Here is a 20,450-nt window from a genome sequence, read left to right as displayed (position 1 = left end):
GAAAACACAAGTTTTGGGGCTGGAGTGATAGCACAGTGGGTAGGGCGTTTGCCTTGCACGCATCCGACCCAGGTTCAAATCCCAGCATCCCATATGGTCCCCTGAGCACCGCCAGGAGTAATTCCTGAGTGCAGAGCCAGGAGTAACCCCTGTGCATAGCCAGGTGTGACCCAAAAAGGAAAAAAAACCACACAAGTTTTACTGGGAAGGATAGGGCAATAACATTAACACTGTGTTATAAAAATAAAAGAATAGAGAATAAAATAATTTTGTTAATTATTAACATCAACTATCCCATCAAAATTGAATCTGATTGTTTCATTTTTTTTGTCTTTTAAGTCGTTTGTTGCTCTCAGTCAAGACCCATATACATTGGGATTGATTGCTGCATCTATTTTGTCTATTATCATTGAGGTATTGATCATTGAGGTCTAATCATTCTTTTTGGTGGATAATTGACCTACTCATAAGCCTAGGTCTCTTCCCATTTGGTGCCAGTAGCACACCCAGCCTGTATTGACAATTAAAAATGTATCTAGGGGCTGCAGCAGTAGTATGGTGTCCAGGGCATTTGCCTTATCTGCAACTGACCCAGGTTTGAGCCCCAGTACTCATGTGGTGCCTCGAGCCCTCCATGAATGACTCCTGAGGGCAGAGCCAGGAGTAAGCCCTGAGCACTGTCAGATGTTAGCCCTAAATAGAGTTTATCTAGATTCTGTCATATGACCCCTGGAAGTCGTCACCCCCAAGTTGAGCACCACTTACCTGTAGATCCTTCCTTTATGCGTCCCATTTTATTTCTCAGTGATTTATTTGCAGAAGAAACTGAGTGCATAATTTGGAGCCAGAGAACAGTACAGTAGGTAAAGCACTCGTCTTGCATGTGGCTGACTTGGGTTCAATACCTGGCATCCAAATAGTCCCCCAAGCACTGTCAGGAGTTCATTCCTGAATGCAGAGCCAGAAATAACCCCTGAGAATCACGGGGTTTACCCCTGCCAAAAGAAAGTGCACAATATTTTTCAGTTTGAATTTCCTATAGTGTGTATTATCCTCTACCAGTTAGTTTCCTGCTAACTGGTGGATTTAGAGACTTCATTTCCAGTTGTTTTGTTAGATAAGATAGACTGCTTCATAAGGATTCTGGCACCAGGAGGTGTATGTTTATCTTTTTGTAGTACTAGCGGCCACTGTTTAATTTATTCATGGAGTCATTTTTGTGTAAAGTTTATGTTTCATGTTATGTAACTGAAAATTTTAATAATCCTATGTTCTCGTTTAATTAAGGAAGGGGAAATGGAAGGTGAGGCGGTTGAAGCTGTTGCGGAGGAGTCTGAAACTTTCATTAAAGGAAAGGAAAGAAAGACTTACCAGAGACGCCGGGAAGGGGGCCAGGAAGAAGATGCTTGCCATGTACCCCAGAACCAGACTGATGGGGGTGAGGGGGTCCAAGATGTCAATAACAGTGTACAGATGGTTATGATGGAACAGCTGGATCCTACCCTGCTTCAGATGAAGACTGAAGTCATGGAGGGTACGGTTGCTCCCGAAGCAGAGGCTGCTGTGGACGATACCCAGATCATAACTTTGCAGGTGGTAAATATGGAGGAACAGCCCATAAACATAGGAGAACTGCAGCTTGTTCAAGTACCTGTTCCTGTGACTGTCCCTGTTGCTACGACATCGGTAGAAGAACTTCAGGGGGCTTATGAGAATGAAGTGTCGAAAGAGGGCCTTGCAGAAAGTGAGCCCATGATATGTCACACCTTACCTTTGCCTGAAGGGTTTCAAGTGGTGAAAGTGGGGGCCAATGGAGAAGTGGAGACTCTAGAGCAAGGGGAACTTCCACCTCAGGAAGATCCTAGTTGGCAAAAAGATCCAGACTATCAGCCACCAGCCAAAAAAACCAAGAAAACCAAAAAGAGCAAACTCCGTTATACAGAGGAGGGCAAAGATGTGGATGTGTCTGTCTACGATTTTGAGGAAGAGCAGCAGGAGGGCCTGCTGTCAGAAGTTAATGCAGAGAAAGTGGTTGGTAATATGAAGCCTCCAAAACCAACAAAAATTAAAAAGAAAGGTAAGGGGTTGGATGTGTAGTTCGGTGAAATGCCTGCCTTGCATTAAATGAAAGGTTTAATCCTTCACGCACAAAAAAGAGAGGTAAAATGAATATCCACAAAACCATTTTGGAATAAAGGGTAATATGTATGTAGGTTATTTTATATTAAATGGATGTTTTATAGATTATGATGTGAATCCTGGTCTTCTTACATAGTCTAAAAGATTTTACCCAGAGCCTAATCCTATACTAAGTTCCTCCCCTTCTGGGGAGTTTTCTATTCTGCTTTCCAGTAAATTTTTCTATTTTCATGCTGGAGTGGCAGTACAGTGGGTAGGGCGCTTGTATCCTAGAAGGATTCCATTGGGTCCCCAGCATTCTATGTGGTCCCCCAAGCCCTCCAGGGTGTGATCCAGAAAAAAAAAAAAAATCCTATTTTCTGAAAAAAATATTTTATCCAGGGCTGGTGACATAGCTCAAAGGGTTGGATTGCATGTTAGAACTTTAGGTTTGATTTGAAGCGCTGAATAGTCCCCTTCAAATATTATCCAGTGTGTCCCAAAAGGAACAAAAAAGGTTTCTTTTTAGATCACATACTTAAGTCTAAAAGAAAAGAAAGTAAATCCTTGGCATGAAAGACTAATAAATGAAATATATTTGTGGAAATAAGGTTAGGATTAATCTTAACACCTTGAAATTCTGCAGCAAGCATTTTATTTTGCATGTAGGTGTAAAGAAGACATTCCAGTGTGAGCTTTGCAGTTACACATGTCCACGGCGCTCAAATTTGGATCGTCACATGAAAAGTCACACTGATGAGAGACCACACAAGTGCCATCTCTGTGGTAGGGCATTCAGAACTGTCACCCTTCTGAGGAATCATCTTAATACCCACACAGGTACTGAATTAAAATGTTTGGGGATTCAGTATAGTAAAGATTAAAACTTGAATTTTAGGTTTTGGGAAATAGTAGGGGCTTAAGGCTCTTCCCTTACATAGTCATGGTTCAGTTTGCACCACCTTGTTTGGTTTCCCCTAGCACCACCAGGGGTGATCAAATAAGCCCAGAGTAGAGTCGGGTGTGATCAGGTCCCTCAACCCCCAAAATAAAAACCAAAGCTTAAAATCTTTGAATTTTAGATATTATGTGAACTGATTCCAATGGAAAATTAAGAAAGTAAAATTTTTTTATGGTGTTCTTTTTGTAATTCTGATTCTATTATAAGAAGATCAACATAGTTACAGGCAAATTAAAAGAATATTTGATAGATTACCCTCCCAACCACCACCCCGCCCCCAACAACAAAAAAAATAGATTACCTAAAATACTTAATCCTGGGCAGGGGCAGTAGTATAGCTTGCCTTGCACGCTGTTGACCCAGCTTCAATCTTCGGCCCCTCATATGGTCACATGTATGTCTGTGTCTGTCCCAGCCCACCAGGAGTGATCCTTGAACAACACTGCATGGGCCCAAAAATCAAAACCATTGAAAATAAAAAATAACCCTGGGAGATGAAAAGATTGTAGAGGAAGTAAGGCCCTTACTGTACATGTGGCCAATCCTGGTTGGTTGGATCCTTAGCACTACGCACTACATATGGTCCTCTGAACATGGTCAGGAGTGAGCTCCAAGCATAGAGAACTGGAAGTAGCATTGATACAGCCCACGCCATCCCCCCAGTAAATAAACAGTTTGCCTGGAATGTTTCCTAAAGATATCACTGTTGTGTCTTTAGAAGAGAACTGTCTCTCCCTCTTTCTCTCTCACTCTCTCACACACATACACACACAACTCTGAAAAATTCCAGGCAACAATTGTTGGGCATTATGAGGAAGTGCACAAAAGTTAAAATCTTACCTTTCATAATTCCTGAAATCAGGATAGGATATAACTCAGCAGAGAGCACTTGCTTTGCCTGTATGAGGCACTGTGTTCCATCCTGGCATTGGAAAACAGCAAAGCATTGTTACTGTTTGTTTCACCCCCCAACAGAACTAAGTAACTTAATAATTGCAGAATGAAAAATGTAAGGCACTCTTCTAGCAATTTAAACATTCATTCATGTGCCTCCATAGATACTATAATATTCTAAAACCAGCTTTATTGTTGTCATGGTCAAGCTCAAAAGGTAACTAAAGGGGAGAGACTGTGACCTGGCGCTCCTCTATTGGTTCTCTTCTGTGCTCCTTCCACGTTCATGCTGTCACTTGATCTCAAGAGCGTATAGAAACTTCTGTTATCCTGGTCTTATTTTCTACTTCATTTTTAATAGTTTCTTTTGATTTTCATTTGGTAATGATATCTGGTAAACATGATCAAGTGGTAGGAGTTGGCCTATAAGCAGTATACTGTGCTTTAATTTCTTAGGTAATATGATTTATATTTGTGTTACTTCTTGTGTGTATCTGTGTGTGTGCACACACGCATGCACATTTTAAAGGGTGTGGAGTAAGGCCAGAGAGATAGTATAGCAGGTAAAGCACTTGCCTTTCAAGTAGCTGACCCAGGTTTGATTCCAAATACCACATGTCGTAACTTGAGCATCATCAGGAATAAGCCCTGAGCACAGCCTGATGTGGTCTAACCTTCTACCCTCCCCCAAAAAATTTATGTATGTATTTATTTATATATACATAATGACAGTTAACTGTCATTTTTATATGTATATATAATTAACAGAATGACTAATTAACAGAAGCTAAATGTTTGGCATGTGTTTCTAATATTGTGGGTTTGGTGTTATTAGATCCGTCAGGCTCTGCCATAGCTTCGGGAGCTACTTTCATACTAGCACAATTGATGAAGTGCCCTCCTGCAGTCATTCTGGATTATCCATTATACTCTGCCATTAACTGTGCCCTTGATCTTGTTTTCCTGTCATACCTTTCCTTTTCTAGGTACTCGTCCTCACAAGTGCCCAGACTGTGACATGGCCTTTGTGACTAGTGGAGAATTGGTGCGGCATCGTCGTTATAAACACACTCATGAGAAGCCATTTAAGTGTTCTATGTGTGATTATGCCAGCGTAGAAGTGAGTGTTCATCTTGTTTCCTTCTTTGGTTTGTTTTTTAATGCTAGGGGTTGAGGCCAAGGCCTCACATATGCATGACTAGTTTTCTACCACGCTTTACCTCCTGTACCATCTTTCTGGTCCCCAGTAGTGAATCTTTTCTATGGTTTTATTATTTTTTTCCCTTGGGTCATACCTGGCTGTGCTCAGGACCTACTCATGGCTGTATACACAGGGATCACTTCTTATGAGTCTCTGGGGACCTTATTTGGTTCTGGGGATTGAACCCAGATTTGCTGTGTGCAAGACAAGTGCCTTACCTGCAGGACTATATCTCCAGCCCCACCCCCACATCTGTTTTTACTGTTACCCTTTTAATTTTATATTGGGAATTCTAGATAATGGCATAAAATAATTAAATGATTTACATGTGGAAAAATAGAAGTGTTCTTTCTTGTAGGCATATTTATTTTAGAGAATCTTTGTCCAGAGCAAAGAGTACAGTGGGTCAAGAGTTTGGCCTGCAGGGGCTGGAGTGATAATATAGCAGATAGGACGTTTCCCTTGCATGTGGCCCACCCATGTTCCATCTCCCACATCCCATATGGTTCCCTGAGCACTGGCAGGAGTAATCCTGAGTGCAAAGCCAGGAGTAACTCCTTAGCAATACCAGGATGATCAAAAAGCCAAAAAGAAAAAAAAAAGTTTGGCTTACATGCACCAGATTTCGGTTCTATCCTCAGTGCCACATGTGGTTCCCCGAGCACTGAGCCAGGAGTAAGCCCTCTGAATACCTGGGTATTACCCCACACACACAAGAAAGGAAGGGAAGAAAGAAAGAACCTTATGTCATGTTTGATGGCCTGGGAGGTGCCCCAAAGGGGTATAGCACATGCTTTGCATGCAGGAGTCCTGGGTTCCATTCCCACCCTCTTGGAGGAAAAGGAAGAAGGAAAAAAAAATACATAGGTATCAGCTAAATCCCTATTCTACAGAGTTCCAATTGGGGATGTCAGGAGAAGTTCAGCAGTAATTGTGTGTGGGCCCAGTTTTTAATCCAAGGCACTGAAAAATAAAGTTCTGTTGACAAAAAGTACCACAACAGGAGAACTGATTCACAGAACTCAGGGAGGTGGGTGGTTTGGGGTTTTGTATTTTAATTGAATCACCCTGAGATACACAGTTACATAGTTGTTTCTGATTGGGGTTTTGTGGGGGGTTTTTTGTTTTTGGTTTTTTTTTGTTTGTTTGTTTGTTTGTTTGCTCTTTGGGTCACACCCGGCGATGCACAGGATTTTCTCCTGGCTTTGCACTCAGGAATTACTCCTGGCGGTGCTCAGGGGACTGTATGGGATGCTGGGGAGCGAACGTGGGTTGGCCGCGTGCAAGACAAACGTCTATCCGATGTACTATCACTCCAGTCCTCTGACTGGGTTTTATTTTTTTATTTTTTTAAAGATTTTATTGCAAGGTCATTCAAGGAGCCCTTAATTTTATTTATTTATTATTATTTTTTTTTGCTTTTTGGGTCACACCCAGCGATGCTCAGGGGTTACTCCTGGCTTTGCACTCAGGAATTACTCCTGGCGGTGCTGGGGGGACTATATGGGATGCCGGGGATCGAACCCGGGTCGGCCGCGTGCAAGGCAAACGCCCTACCCGCTGTGCTATCGCTCCGGCCCCTCTGACTGGGTTTTAGTCACACAAGTTCCAGCACCCATAGATACTTTGGGGGCAGGGGAGTGGGTATACTGATGTTGGGATGTGGTGTTGGAATTATATCCATAGGAAACCATCATTAATAGTTTTGTAAATCAGTACCTCAATCAATATAGGAAGATAAAAATTGGGGGCGAGTGCTGGAGAGATAGTACAGCTAAACAAAATCAGTAATTTAAATTTGTACTATCAGTACTAGAAAGAAGGTTCAGATTCTAGTAGTAATAAAATTACTTAGAAAAGCCAAAAAAAAGGGGGGGCTGAGTAATAGCACAGCGAGTAGGGTGTTTGCCTTGAACTCGGCCGACCTGGGTTCGATTCCCAGCATCCCATATGGTCCTCAGAGCACCGCCAGGAGTAATTCCTGAGTGCATAAGTCAGGAGTACTCCCTGTGCATTGCTGGGTGTGACCCAAAAAAAAAAAAAGAAGCTGGAAAGGCACTTACCTTAGATACTGGCAACCCAGTTTGAATCCCTGCACTACATATGGTTCCTCCAACACCACCAGGAATGGTCCCTGAACATGTAGCTAAGAGTAAATCCAGAGTACTACTGATTGTAGCCCCAAAAGAAAGAATTGAAAAAATATCTGATGACCTATGTAAAGAATATTTTACAAAGTTTTCGGAAGGATATCAGTAGATATTACAAGTTGACTCTAAATTTCATCTTGGGGGACTGTAGCAGTAGCACAGCGGGTAGGGCATTTGCCTTGCACGCAGCCAACCCAGGTTCGATTCCCAGCATCCCATATGATCCCCTGAGCACTGCCAGGAGTAATTCCTGAGTGCAGAGCCAGGAGTAACCCCTAAGCATCGCTGGGTGTCACCCAAAAAACAAAATAGAAATAAATAAATTCTAGCTTGAAGAGAAAAGGTGGGTAATTGTATAGTTTATCTCTTTCAATGCATTTGAAAAAAATATGAAAATTTAATAGGGCAAAATAGTACAGTGGGTAAGGAAGACACTTGCCTTGAATCCGGCAAGCAGGTCCAAATTCCCAGCACCACATATGTCTCCAAAGCCCTTCTGAGCACAGCTAGGTGTGACCCAAAAACCAAAAGAAAGGAAGGTGCTGGAGAGATAGTATAGAGGAAAGGGCACTTGCCTTGCATGTGGCCAACTCCAATTCAACTCTCAGACTTTCATATGGTCCCCCAGCACTTCCAGGAGTGACCCTTGAGCACAGCTGTGTTTTCGTTACATAATGTTCCAATACCCATAGCTACTTTAGGGGCGGGGGAGTGGGTATACTGGTGATGGGATGTGGTCTTGGAATTACAACATCTGTGTGTTGCCTCAAACTGACCAGTAGTAGTAGGAATAAGAATAACATCAACTGGGGCCGGAGCGATAGCACAGCGTGTAGGACGTTCGCCTTGCACACGACCGACCCGGGTTCGATCCCCGGCATCCCATATGGTCCCCCAAGCACTGCCAGGAGTAATTCCTGAGTGCAAAGCCAGGAGTAACCCCTGAGCATCGCTGGGTGTGACCCAAAAAGCAAAAAATAATAATAATAATAATAACATCAACTGATTTTGATTCATCTGTGCTCCTATTTCTGTGCCCTTCCTCCTTGAATTATGATACAGATTTCAAAAACAAGGTTATAAATAGGAAAAATGAATAACACCATTTGTGCTTACTAAATTCTGACCCCCTGTGTATTCTTTGTAATCTTTGTTAACAGAAGGGTAAGAGGATTGGTTGCTTTCATATTTCAGGTCAGCAAATTAAAACGTCACATTCGCTCTCATACTGGAGAGCGTCCGTTCCAGTGCAGCTTGTGCAGTTACGCCAGCAGGGACACATACAAGTTGAAAAGGCACATGAGAACCCATTCAGGTAGGATTTCCCCCTCCCAGTATTAATTTCAGTGCACCCCACGGGCCCCTGTAACCACCCAATGCCTCCTTTGCTTGCGTGAGTGGAAGCAGATATTAAAGGATAAATAGTTGGCAAATGCTTCTCTGGCATATCTTTTGATTTATTATTCTTGAATATACATTTGGTAATGGGTTGGGATTTTTGTTCATTTTTGTTAGACACAGAGACAGTACTTTTTAGAGATAAGAAAGTTTCCATTTATTTTAATTTGTGTAATTAAAATCAATAGTTTTTTGCTATTAATCTGGGTATGTTACTCCAACTCATTCGGTTTTCCAAAGCACTCTCTTTTCCTGAAAATAAAAACTGAAGGTCTTTCTGTCTTCTTTTACCCAAAAGCAAGCATTGTGGTGGGAACTTTTCTTTTTTCCCTGATGTGAAAGACTGTAGCAGCAGTTTAGGCCTCATTTCACATCTCTGAAAATAGGTCTGAGCCTGGACTTTCTTGAGGAAAAACTATTGATTCTGGCTTAGCAGTCTGCCACCTTGAATCACCTCCAGTTAAATGATAGTATTTATTCATTTCATCTCATTTGTTCTATTTCTTTTTAAGGGGAAAAACCTTACGAATGTTATATTTGTCATGCTCGGTTTACCCAAAGTGGTACCATGAAGATGCACATTTTACAGAAGCACACAGAAAATGTGGCCAAATTTCACTGTCCCCACTGTGACACTGTCATAGCCCGCAAAAGTGATTTGGGTAAGTAAATTTATTTAATGGCCTATGAAAAAAATATGTTGAAGGATTTGTGAAAGTAAAATCATAAATAACTAATAAGTGTTGTGTATATGAATAGCCTGCCATTGCTTAGCTCCTTTTTTTAATCTCAGTCAGCCCTTATTATTCTTTCCTGAATGTAACTGACTTATAGATAGATGCAAACATGAGAAGAAGGAGAATACCTTTAGTAGCCTTCATCAGTAGTGCTGCAAATCCCCAGATAGAGTCAGGGGGATAGTTCAAAGGGCTGGAGTGCATGCTTTGCATGCTAGAGGCCTGGGTCCAACCCCTGGCACTGCATGGTCCTCTGTGAAAAGTCCCCATAGAGAGATAGGATTGTAACCCAAACTGAAGTCGGTCCACTTTCCTGCGTGATCTCATCCAAAACTTCTAACTCTTTCTACTCCAAACCTTTTCTTTGAACTTAAGCTTTTAGAACCATCTAGCCTTTGCACTCCTGTCCCTACTTTGTGTCATTATCATTTCAAGTTCATTTTATTCAAAACTGAAGACCTAAATATTACGTGCATTCTACCCTGCAAAACAGCACGTCCACTGCTTGAGTTTCTGCTCTTCTGTCTTCCTAGACACTCTACATGTCCCCATAGTCGACTTCTTCCAAGCCAGAAACCTGATGGAATCTTGAATGACTTCTCTTCCTCCTCTGTATTCAGTTACTGAAAGATTCAAAGATCCTTTTCCTTTCCAGCCATCACTGTCATCTTTTTTGAAACCACAGTCTTCTCATAGCTACCCTTTCTTTCTATCTTCGAAGCCTCCCCATGAATTTTGTCCCTTTTCCTTTATTTTTTATTTTTGAGCTACACCCAGTGGTACTCAGGGATCACTCCTGGCAGGCTTGGGGGACCACGTGGGGTGCCCGGGATCAAACTCAGATCAGCCACCTGCTCCCTGCATGCTCTGCTATCTTTCCAGTCCCTGCTCTCTTTCCTTTAATGCACTTTTCATACTACATTGCCACAGTAATGTCATGACTAAAACAGAAGTGAATATATTGACTTGCTGAAGTGCTTAGTTTTCACAAGACTGAGCTTTGTGTTTTGCTTTCAGGTGTTCACTTGCGAAAGCAGCATTCCTATATTGAGCAAGGCAAGAAGTGCCGATACTGCGATGCTGTGTTTCACGAGCGCTATGCCCTCATCCAGCATCAGAAGTCGCACAAGAACGAGAAGCGCTTTAAGTGTGACCAGTGCGATTATGCTTGCAGACAGGTAAAGACCTTGGTGGTTAGAGCAAGTGTGTATGTCGTCAGGGATATAAGAGGTTTTATCATAAGGTTTTTGTTGCTCTTACTTGGGATCCACATCTGGTGGCAATGGGGGAGTGTGTGTTCTTGTCCCTTAAGGGCCTCGAACATGTAAGTGTCACCGGCTCTTACCTGAGGATTTTTAATACCTTACTTGATGGTGGTGTTTAATGACAGTATTTTCAAATTGTGACTTACGAGGAGTGTTACCTACTGTGAGAATTAAGAACATGACTTGTGAGAAAAAATTATTCTAGTCATAGAGCCTGGTACTTCACACACACACACACACACACACACACACTCACACTCACACACACACTCACACACTCATACTAGCCAGCTGTGAGAATTAAGTACATGACTTGTGAGAAGAAATGGTTCTGGTCATAGAGCCTGCTACTTCAGAGTGATGTGGAGAAGGAACCCTAGAGCAGTGGGAATCTATTCAAGGGTTTATGAAAACAGTTTTGCACCCTAATAAAGGAGTTAACATTACTTTCATTTGACCATAGAATCTAGGAGAAAGAAGCCTGTCAGCCACATCCATGCAGTCTCTGGCAGGCTTCACAAATGAGATTAAAGCCTTATCCTCACCTACACACTCCTGTTCCTCACACCTTTTCAGGAGAGGCACATGATCATGCACAAGCGAACCCACACCGGGGAGAAGCCTTACGCCTGCAGCCACTGCGACAAGACCTTCCGCCAGAAACAGCTCCTCGACATGCACTTCAAACGCTACCATGATCCTAACTTTGTTCCTGCGGCCTTCGTATGTTCTAAGTGTGGGAAGACATTTACACGCCGGGTGAGTCAAAGCTTATTACTGATCTTAACATTTTTTTCTTTTTTGTTTTGTTTTGGTCTATACCTGGCAGTGCTTGGGTTAGTTCCCTGTAATGCTCAGGGAACCATGCAGGTTCAGGAAAGAATCAGGGTCAGCTGCATCAAGACAACCACTTTTTTTTTGGGGGGGGGGTCACACCCAGCGATGCACAGGGGTTACTCCTGGCTTTGCACTCAGGAATTATTCCTGGCAGTGGACCATATGGGATGCCGGGGATCAAACCCGGGTTGGCCGCATGCAAGACAAATGCCCTACCCGCTGTGCTATCGCTCCAGTCCCAAGACAACCACTTTTATCCCTGTGTGGTCTTTTTTGTGTATATGATGGTTTGAAGGGTGGGGGGTAAATGGCCAGACCCAGTGGTGCTCAGGGTTTATTCCTGGGTCTGAATGTGGTGCCAGGATTAAATCCAGGTTGACTCTTTGCAAAGCACATTTTCTTATCCACTGTATTCTCTCTTGGACCTCTATATTTGTATGGTCCTCTTAAAAAAAAAAGTTTTGGGTCAGATCTGGCTCTTCTTAGGGCTGACTCGTGGCTTCGTGGCTCTGCACTCAGGGATCACTCCTGATGTTACTCAGGGTACCACCTGGGATGCTGGGGATCAAACCCAGGTAGGCCACTTGCCTTGCACCTGCAGTAGTAGTTCTGCTCTTGCCTCTACATCTGTACCATACTTATTCTTGTTACAACTTTTTTTTTTTTTTCTTTTTTGGATCACACCTGGCAATGCACAGGGGTTACTCCTGGCTCTGCACTCAGGAATCACCCCTGGAGGTGCTCAGGGGACCATATGGGAAGCTGAGAATTGAACCCGGGTCGGGCGCTTGCAAGGCAAATGCCCTACCCACTGTGCTATTGCTCCAGCCCCCTCTTGTTACGACTTCTTTCATTCTGAAGAAGTCTGTGCTCTGTTGAGCATGTCTGTCTCTCTTTCCTCCCATTTCCCTAATAAATGAATTTTAATTCTTTTTTTTTCTTCCCCCCCCCGTGAATTTTAATTCTTAACACATGCACGCACATAAACAAAATGTTTCCTTGAACTTTCACTGCAATGTAGGGGAGTGTTTTCCACTGAGACGATCAGCAAAGAGATGCTGTATCATTGGAGAGGGTTGCTCATCCTCATTGGAGATTTTCTATCAACTAATGAGCATGATAGGGAACTTGGTATCTTTATTTTATTTATTTGATGCCAGGAACCAAACCCTAGGCCTCACCCATGCAAGACAAGCACCCTACTGCTGAGTTACATCCCAGCCCTCAGTAACTTTAAATAGATCTGTTCAGGACAGGAAACTGCCCTGATTCTCCCCTCCTGTCTCTTTGTGCCAACTGCTGAACCCAGTCTCATCCTGCCCTCCACCGCCAGATTTGAGACCATCTCCCTTAAATGGAGAGTGTTCAGGATGTACTTAGCAGATAGAGAACGTTCAGACTTAATTTAGATAACTCAACGTGTTTTGTTTTATTAAACTAAAACAGAAAGAACTTCCTATTTTGATGTGTCTCTGTGAGTATATGTGCGCAAACACATCAGAAATCCACCCAGGCCTCACATGTGAGGTGTCTTAACACGTCTCCTCTCTCCAGCACTGATCTTTTTTATTAATATGAAAGGATTTTTGTTCCTTTTATTAGAATACCATGGCAAGACATGCTGATAATTGTGCTGGTCCAGATGGTGTAGAAGGGGAAAATGGAGGAGAAACAAAGAAGAGTAAACGCGGAAGGAAACGAAAGATGCGTTCTAAAAAAGAAGACTCCTCTGACAGTGGTAAGTGACTTGTTTCTTGCTTTAGTTGCACATGGCAAGTTTTGGTGTCCAGCTTTCAGTATATATACATACTGTTGGGATGTAGAGCTATGCCTGTCATTCTTTTTTTTGGTCTGTCATTCTTTCTTTAACCCTCAGACTTTACATTGATAACTGTACATGTTTCCAGCAGCAGTTAAGTTTCTTCCTGGCACAATTTTTCTTTTTTCCCTCATGACATTCCATTGCTTAATAATTGTTTTCACAAAAAATTTTCACACTTCATTATAACTAAAGGAAAATTAATATATTTTCTCATTTTGCTCAGATTACTGATATTTTAAGGCCAGCAGAGTTTCTTTTCTATGTTCATAACTTTTACATTTAGGAAGCTGGTTTAGATTTGAGCAATGAATCTAATGGACATGAAGAAGGTTGCTTAAGCATCTTGACCAACTTCTGGTTTGACTGCCTGGCAGCCTAGCCTTGAGATGTGTTGATCAAATCCTCGAAGGTTAGCCTTTCTCTTCCTCCCTTAATCTTTTCATTTGTAATTCAAAACTGCCTGTTTTCTTACCTTTGATGCTCTGAGGGGTTGTCTTCCCCCACACTCCTCCATGGTTTTGGTTTTGGACAACAGCCAACAGTGCTCAGCGGCTGCTCCTAGCTGAGTCCTCAGGGGTTGCTTCTCGTCTACTCAGAACCATACGGCACTAGGGATCCAACCCAGCCTCTGGCATGCAGAACATACTGAAGCCCTTGAGTCGTGTTCCCAACACTGGGATTTTGCCTTTTAGTCATGAAATCGAGGCAGATGGGATATTTAGCAATGCTTAACTCATGAAGAAGGAGGGAGAAAAGTGTTAGTGATGTAGGAGTCACATTTGATTATACAAATTTTTTGCAGATTATTCGGTTCTATAACATGAATTATTGGAGTACTGGCACCAAGCTAGAGACACATTTGTTACTATAGATTGAAGCTTTTGTTTGGTGGTGCTTAGGAGTTGAGGAATCAAATACAGGCTTTCTATGAGGAGAACATGTGCTCAGCCCATTGGATACCTCTCCAGCCCCAGATTAAGTTCTTTATGGAAAAGGCTCTAAGAGGTTTTGTATTGTGAGTGCGTTTTCCAAAAGCACCAATGGAGTAGAGAAACTATGTAGATGGTGCCTAGTATACATTTCTCAGTGTTTATCTCCTGCTTTGCTTGTTCAGTAGAAATCACGGGGAGAGAATGTCATTTTAAAGAATTGAATCTTCCCTACGAGGAATAAACCCTCAGCACCAGTTGGGTGTGGCCCAAAACCAAAAACACCACAAAAAAGAATTGAACATAGTGGACTGGAAAGATAGAACAGGAGGTAAGGCCACTCTGGCACCTCATACGGTTCCCTGAGCACAGAGCCAGGAGTAGCCCCCAAGCATCCAGTGGCCCACAAACAGACAAGAAAGCAAAAGAATCTTTTTTCTTTGTGAAGCAAAATTGTTTTGTTTTATTGTGTTTTTTTGTTTGTTTGTTTTTGAGGGTGGGGGGCGGAAGGCATCATACCCGGAAATACTCAGGGAATACTCTTGGCTCTGCACTTAGGAATTATTCCAGGTGGTGCTCAGGGGACCATATGGGATGCTGGGGATCGAGCCCAAGTCAGCTGCATGCAAGGCAAACACTACCCACTGTACTATCACTCCACCGAAGCAAAATAGTTTTTGTTGAAAAGAATTAAGTGACAGAGATGTGAGGGGAGAGAATGAAAGGAATACATGGTCAAGAGAAAATAAGACTTCTCCAGAGCGGGGAAAAATGCAAGACCTCAAAAGTGCATGTTCAAGGGGAAATGTGGGCTTGAGAGAGACTCTTTCCCCCTCCCCATTTTTTTAAGAAACTTGAGTTACTTGTTTTCTTACAAAACTTGCTCATGAGGGCTGGAGAGGTAGCACAATGGATAAGGCCTTTACCTTGCACATTCGAGATCCGGGTTCAGCCCCCTGAGCACTGCTAGTAGCAACCCCTGAGTGCAGAGCCAGGGGTAAGCCGTGAGTACTGCTCGGTGTACCCCAAAAGTAAACATGAACTTAGTCATTTTATGAGCAAGTTTTGTTCTGGTTTTTTGGTCATGTTTGCTGGAGTTCAGGGCTTACTCCTGGCTCTGCACTCGGGGATTATTCTGGGAGTGCTTGGGGGGGTCATTTGAGAGCTAGGGAAGGAACCCAGGTTGGCCATGAGCAAGGCAAACGCCCTGCCCGATACTATCTCTCCAGCCATAATGACTAGGTTTTTTATATTTATATCTGTAGCAACAATCCTTTTAATTTTTATTTTATTTAACAGAACCTCTTAGAATTTAACTTTTTGTGGGTGATTCACTAAGCTATCATGATAAGAATTCATTTCATGCTACTATTTTTTAGTGAAAAATCTATTGCACATAGTATCTATTTGAGTTACTGAGTTTTAAGTGAACACTGCCTTTAAAATGTCAGTTTTCAATGAGATTAGAGAGAGAGTGGGTAGGGAAATTGCCTTGCACGCATCCAGCCTGGGTTTGATCTCTAGCATCTCACATGGTCTCCTGAGCACTGCCAGGAGTAGTAACCCCTGAGCATTTTAGGTGTGGCCCAAAAACCAAAAAGTAAAATTTAAATAATGTCCGTTTGGGAGCTGGAGCAATAGTACAGCGGGTAGGGCATTTGCCTTCCACCCGGCCAACCTGGGTTCAATTCCCAGCATCCCATATGGTCCCCCAAGCACCACCAGGAGCAGTTCCTGAGTAACCCCTGAGCATTGCCGGGTGTGAGCCAAAAAGGAACAATAAATAAATAAATAATAATTTCAGTTTGTAGGGCCAAAGAGATGGTTACATAGGTTGAGACACTTGCCTTGTAGCCCGTTGTCCTCTGCACAGCATATGGTTCTGGGACATCACTGGGTGGCCTCCAATTTTTTTTAATTACTTTTGAATTGAGAACTACTGAGAAAACCTTTGTTGAATCCCTTTAGCCCAGTAATTACTGACAAATGTTGGAAAGGGCTCAGGAATGTTTGTATGCCTCAGATACCACCAGACACCCACACATACCTTAAGCTTGAGGACTGGTTGTATTTCACTGTGGCGCTTCCAGGTGCCTCATCACCTTTGCAAGGGGGCTGCTCTTTTCAGTTCTGTGTCTCATTCCCCCAACAAGAACGGCTTCACCACCTAACTGTACTCCGCTAGTGGCACTTTGTTTCTGAGGAAGCCATTCATGGCACTAGAAGTTTCTATAATTCCATCGCTTGCCTCCAGTACGGCTGCTCTGGAGAGCAGTTTGGTTCTGAGTTTTTTACCCAGTATGTGTCAATTCCACTGAGGAATCTGGGCCTTCGGTCTTGTTCCGACAGTGTTCTCTCCTGGAGGTTCTGCCTATTGGTCATCTACAGAAGCTGACCAGCAATGTCTGTTACCTCTCTCAAGGCTTTTTGCCAAAAGTCTCCAAGTTAATAACCCCATGACCATTAACCATCTTTGTGTGTTGTTCCTTCCCTCCCTGTCCCCTCCCCCACGTTCTGACTAAATTTGTTGCGTTTTCTAGGCATTGGGCCAACTTCAGCAATAAGGGGCTTGAATAAGTAATAGGGAGGGAAGCATCTCGTTCTTGACACACTGCCAGGTACTGGTGTGTTCCCCACATTTCCACTTAGGATTTCAGTCACTTGACAAATACGGCATTTTGTCCTGAAGATGAGACATTTACCCACAGGTTTCTAAATTGAAACATTGGGTTTCAGAGAAAGGAAAGTGCATAACCTGTGCTGTTTAGACAAGGCCGATAGGGTACATTTGTGCCACAGCCGTAAGTGGCAGAGCGAGCTCTTCGCCAAGTAGGTGCTGCAAAGCAGTCATAGCCTGGGTTCAGAGATTTGTTTTTTTGTTTTTATTTTTAAATAAGGTGGTTTTTGTTTGTTTTGCTATACCCGAAGGTGCTCACGGCTTAGACTGGCTCTGCTCAGGGATCACACCTGGCAGTGCTTGGGGGACTATGTATGGTATTGGGGGTTGAACCAGGTCTGCTGCATGCAAGGCAATACCCAGTGTGCTATCACTCCAGCCTCTGGGGGCAGAGGTCTGAATTCCACCTGCTGAGGCTTAGTTATATACCTCACAGATCACCCAGCTTCTCGCTTTTTTTTTGCCCCCCAAAGATGAAGTAATGCAATCTAAATGGAATAATGGAGAATTCTTTTTTTGTTTTGGGGCCACACCCAACCGTGCTCAGGCTTATCCTTGGCTCTGTGACCAGTGATCGTTCCTGGCAGTGCTGGCAGTGCTCAGGGGACCATTAGGGCTGCCGGGGATCAATCTCGGGTCAGCCAAGTGCAGCACTGGCACCCTACCTCCTGTACTGTCAGTCCAACCCTAATGGAGAAGTTTTAAGTTGTGATGTACAGTGTAAATAACTGTGTAGTACAGTGCAAATTGCAGGGCTTGATTGCATGTGTTACCCGAACCCTTTTGCTTCCCATGTCACTAAAAAGTTGGGAGTGCTTTAGAGATAACAACAGCAGAGGAAGCTGACGTCACTGTCCCAGGTCAGGTACTTAGTAAGAGGTTTAGGACACTCAGCCTCTCCATCTCCCTACAAGAAGGTTTCCTTTCTGTTTGTGTAAGTATGGTGTAAGGGAGAAGGCAGACAATTAAGAATAACCCATGGTGGGGGCTGGAGAGATAGCACAGCGGGTAGGGCGTTTGCCTTGCACGCGGCCGATCCGAGTTCAAATCCCAGCATCCCATGTGGTCCCCTGAGCACCGCCAGGGGTAATTCCTGAGTGCAGAGCCAGGAGTAACCCCTGTGCATGGCCGGGTGTGACCCAAAAGAGAAAAAAAAAAAAAAAAGAATAACCCATGGAAGTCCAGGAAGATAGCTCAAATGGTAGAGCTTTGGTATAGCATGCACAGAGTCTGCCCTGGTGCTTCTTGGCACTGACAGGCCTAATGCCATGAACGAGATGGCCCCTATTTTTTTTGGGGGGGCCCACACCCGGCAATGCACAGGGATTACTCCTGGCTTGTGCACTCAGGAATCACTCCTAGCGGTGCTCGGGGGACCATATGGGATGCTGGGATTCGAACCCGGGTCGGCCGCGTGCAAGGCAAACGCCCTGCCCGCTGTGCTATTGCTCCAGCCCCAGCCCTTATTTTTTTTTAAACGGGCCTGGTGCACTCACCTTGCATGTGGCTGACCCAGATTGGATCTCTGGTATTGCATATGGTTTCCTGAACCTGCCAGGAGTAAGCCCTGAATACCTCCAGGTGTGACCCCAAAACAGAAAATTATTTTTCTTTAAATAGGGACCGGGCTGGAGTGATAGCACAGTGGGTAGGGCGTTTGCCTTGCACGCGGCCGACCCGGGTTCGAATCCCAGCATCCCATATGGTCCCCTGAGCACCGCCAGGGGTGATTCCTGAGTGCATGAGCCAGGAGTGACCTCTGTGCATCGCCAGGTGTGACCCAAAAAGCAAAAAAATAAATAAATAGGGACCAGAGTGATAGTAGTGTGTAAAGTGCTTGTTTTGCTTGGAGTCAACCCAGGTTTGGTCCCTAGCAGTTCATATGGTCCCCCAAGCACCACTAGGTACAGCACCCCCCAACAAAAAAGAGAGAAGATAACCCATTGAGCCTGTTATAACTAGATATTAAGTTATGTCTCCAAACTTGACTTTGAAAAATCCCATCTAGGGGCAAGTGCCTTGCTTACTATTGGGTGTGGCCCAAAAACAGATAACAAAAACAAAACTACCACCTAACTGTGAAAGATAGTACAGAGGGCAGGACACTTACCTCACACGCAACTAACCTGGGTTTGATCCCTGGCATCCATATGGTGCCCTGAGCACAAAGTTATAAGTAAACCCTGAGCATTGCCAGGTGTGGCCCAAAAAAACAAAACAAAAAATCCCATCAGTAATAGTCTAAAACAGTGTTTCTCAGTTATTCTTCCAGCCATGCTCCTTCCAACACCAACATTGTTTCCTTCCTATCATTCCCCTATCCTCCTAGTCTGGTACAGTGACCCCTATGTAATCATCTGTGTTTCCCTTAGAATATTCCGGGATCCCACATTAGCAATGTGGCTTCTGGATGAGAAACTGATCTTAAACTCCAGCAGTGAGGTGGAGCAAGAGTACAGTGATGGGGCTGGAGCAATAGCACAGGGAATAGGGCATTTGCCCTTGCACACGGCCGACCCAGGTTCGATTCCCAGCATCCCATATGGTCCCTTGAGCACTGCCAGGGGTAGTTCCTGAGTGCAGAGCCAGGAGTAACCCCTGTGCATCGCCGGACATGACCCAAAAAGGAAAAAAAAAAAAAAAGTACAGTGGTAAGGCACTTGCCTTGCCTGTGGCCATCTCGGGCTCAGTCCCTGGCAATGCATGTGATTCCCTACGCATTACTGGGAATAATCCTTGAGCACAGAGCCTGAGCACTGCTGAGGCTCTTGCTCCATAAGAAACACACCTTCCTTGCTCAAATAGGATCACATTTCCAACGTTTGTCTCAGTGACTTAATAACCGGACTCTTCTTTGTGTAATAGATGGAGGGGGCATTTGTGTTATTTTCAGTTTAGACATTTATGGCTCATTTATAGAACTGGTATTAAGAGAGAGTTGATTGTCTCTTAGAATTTGGAACTCAGCATTTTAGTGTTTAACGCTTTCCCCCAAAAAAGTAAAAGCTAGCATCTATCATCTATCAAGTACAAATACTAGTATTCATATTGTTCTATTAATTGTGCACAGTATCATTTACTATTAATGTCAGTTGTAAATATAGCAAAAAATTCCAGCAAAAACATTTTTAAAGTAAACTTTTAGTAATGAACGTGCATAAGACTTCACAGAATATGTGATTGTGTTGTGTGTGTTTTTTTTTTTCTTCCACTCTTTTTGTTCTACCATCTATTCTTCCTGATTTCATGAGAAGAAAATGCTGAGCCAGACTTGGATGACAATGAGGATGAGGAGGAGCCTGCTGTGGAAATAGAACCCGAGCCAGAGCCCCAGCCTGTGACCCCAGCCCCACCGCCCGCCAAGAAGCGGAGAGGACGCCCCCCTGGCAGAACCAACCAGCCCAAACAGACCCAGCGTAAGTTGCTCAGCTCCGTCGGTTGGCATTGTCTCCCGGCAGGTG

General features: G+C 43.6%; 1 protein-coding gene across 4 annotated transcripts in view; it reads left to right on the top strand.

Moving 5' to 3' along the window:
• The window catches only part of CTCF (CCCTC-binding factor), a 50,395-nt gene that overhangs the window by 27,248 nt on the left and 2,697 nt on the right, over positions 1-20,450 (top strand). For all 4 annotated transcript variants that reach the window (XM_055146396.1, XM_055146397.1, XM_055146399.1 and 1 more), the window contains 9 exons: positions 1,288-2,077; positions 2,788-2,958; positions 4,960-5,093; positions 8,519-8,639; positions 9,235-9,384; positions 10,477-10,637; positions 11,301-11,483; positions 13,164-13,299; positions 20,244-20,405. In XM_055146396.1, coding sequence (XP_055002371.1) covers positions 1,297-2,077; positions 2,788-2,958; positions 4,960-5,093; positions 8,519-8,639; positions 9,235-9,384; positions 10,477-10,637; positions 11,301-11,483; positions 13,164-13,299; positions 20,244-20,405 — 1,999 coding nt within the window. In that variant the 5' untranslated portion in view covers positions 1,288-1,296. The remainder of the gene's footprint in view (positions 1-1,287; positions 2,078-2,787; positions 2,959-4,959; positions 5,094-8,518; positions 8,640-9,234; positions 9,385-10,476; positions 10,638-11,300; positions 11,484-13,163; positions 13,300-20,243; positions 20,406-20,450) is intronic.

Source organism: Sorex araneus, chromosome 8, assembly GCF_027595985.1.
Source record: "Sorex araneus isolate mSorAra2 chromosome 8, mSorAra2.pri, whole genome shotgun sequence".
Classification (NCBI taxonomy): Eukaryota; Metazoa; Chordata; class Mammalia; order Eulipotyphla; family Soricidae; genus Sorex; species Sorex araneus.
Note: the sequence above shows the minus strand (reverse complement) of the source record. Positions and strands in the feature narration are given on the sequence as shown.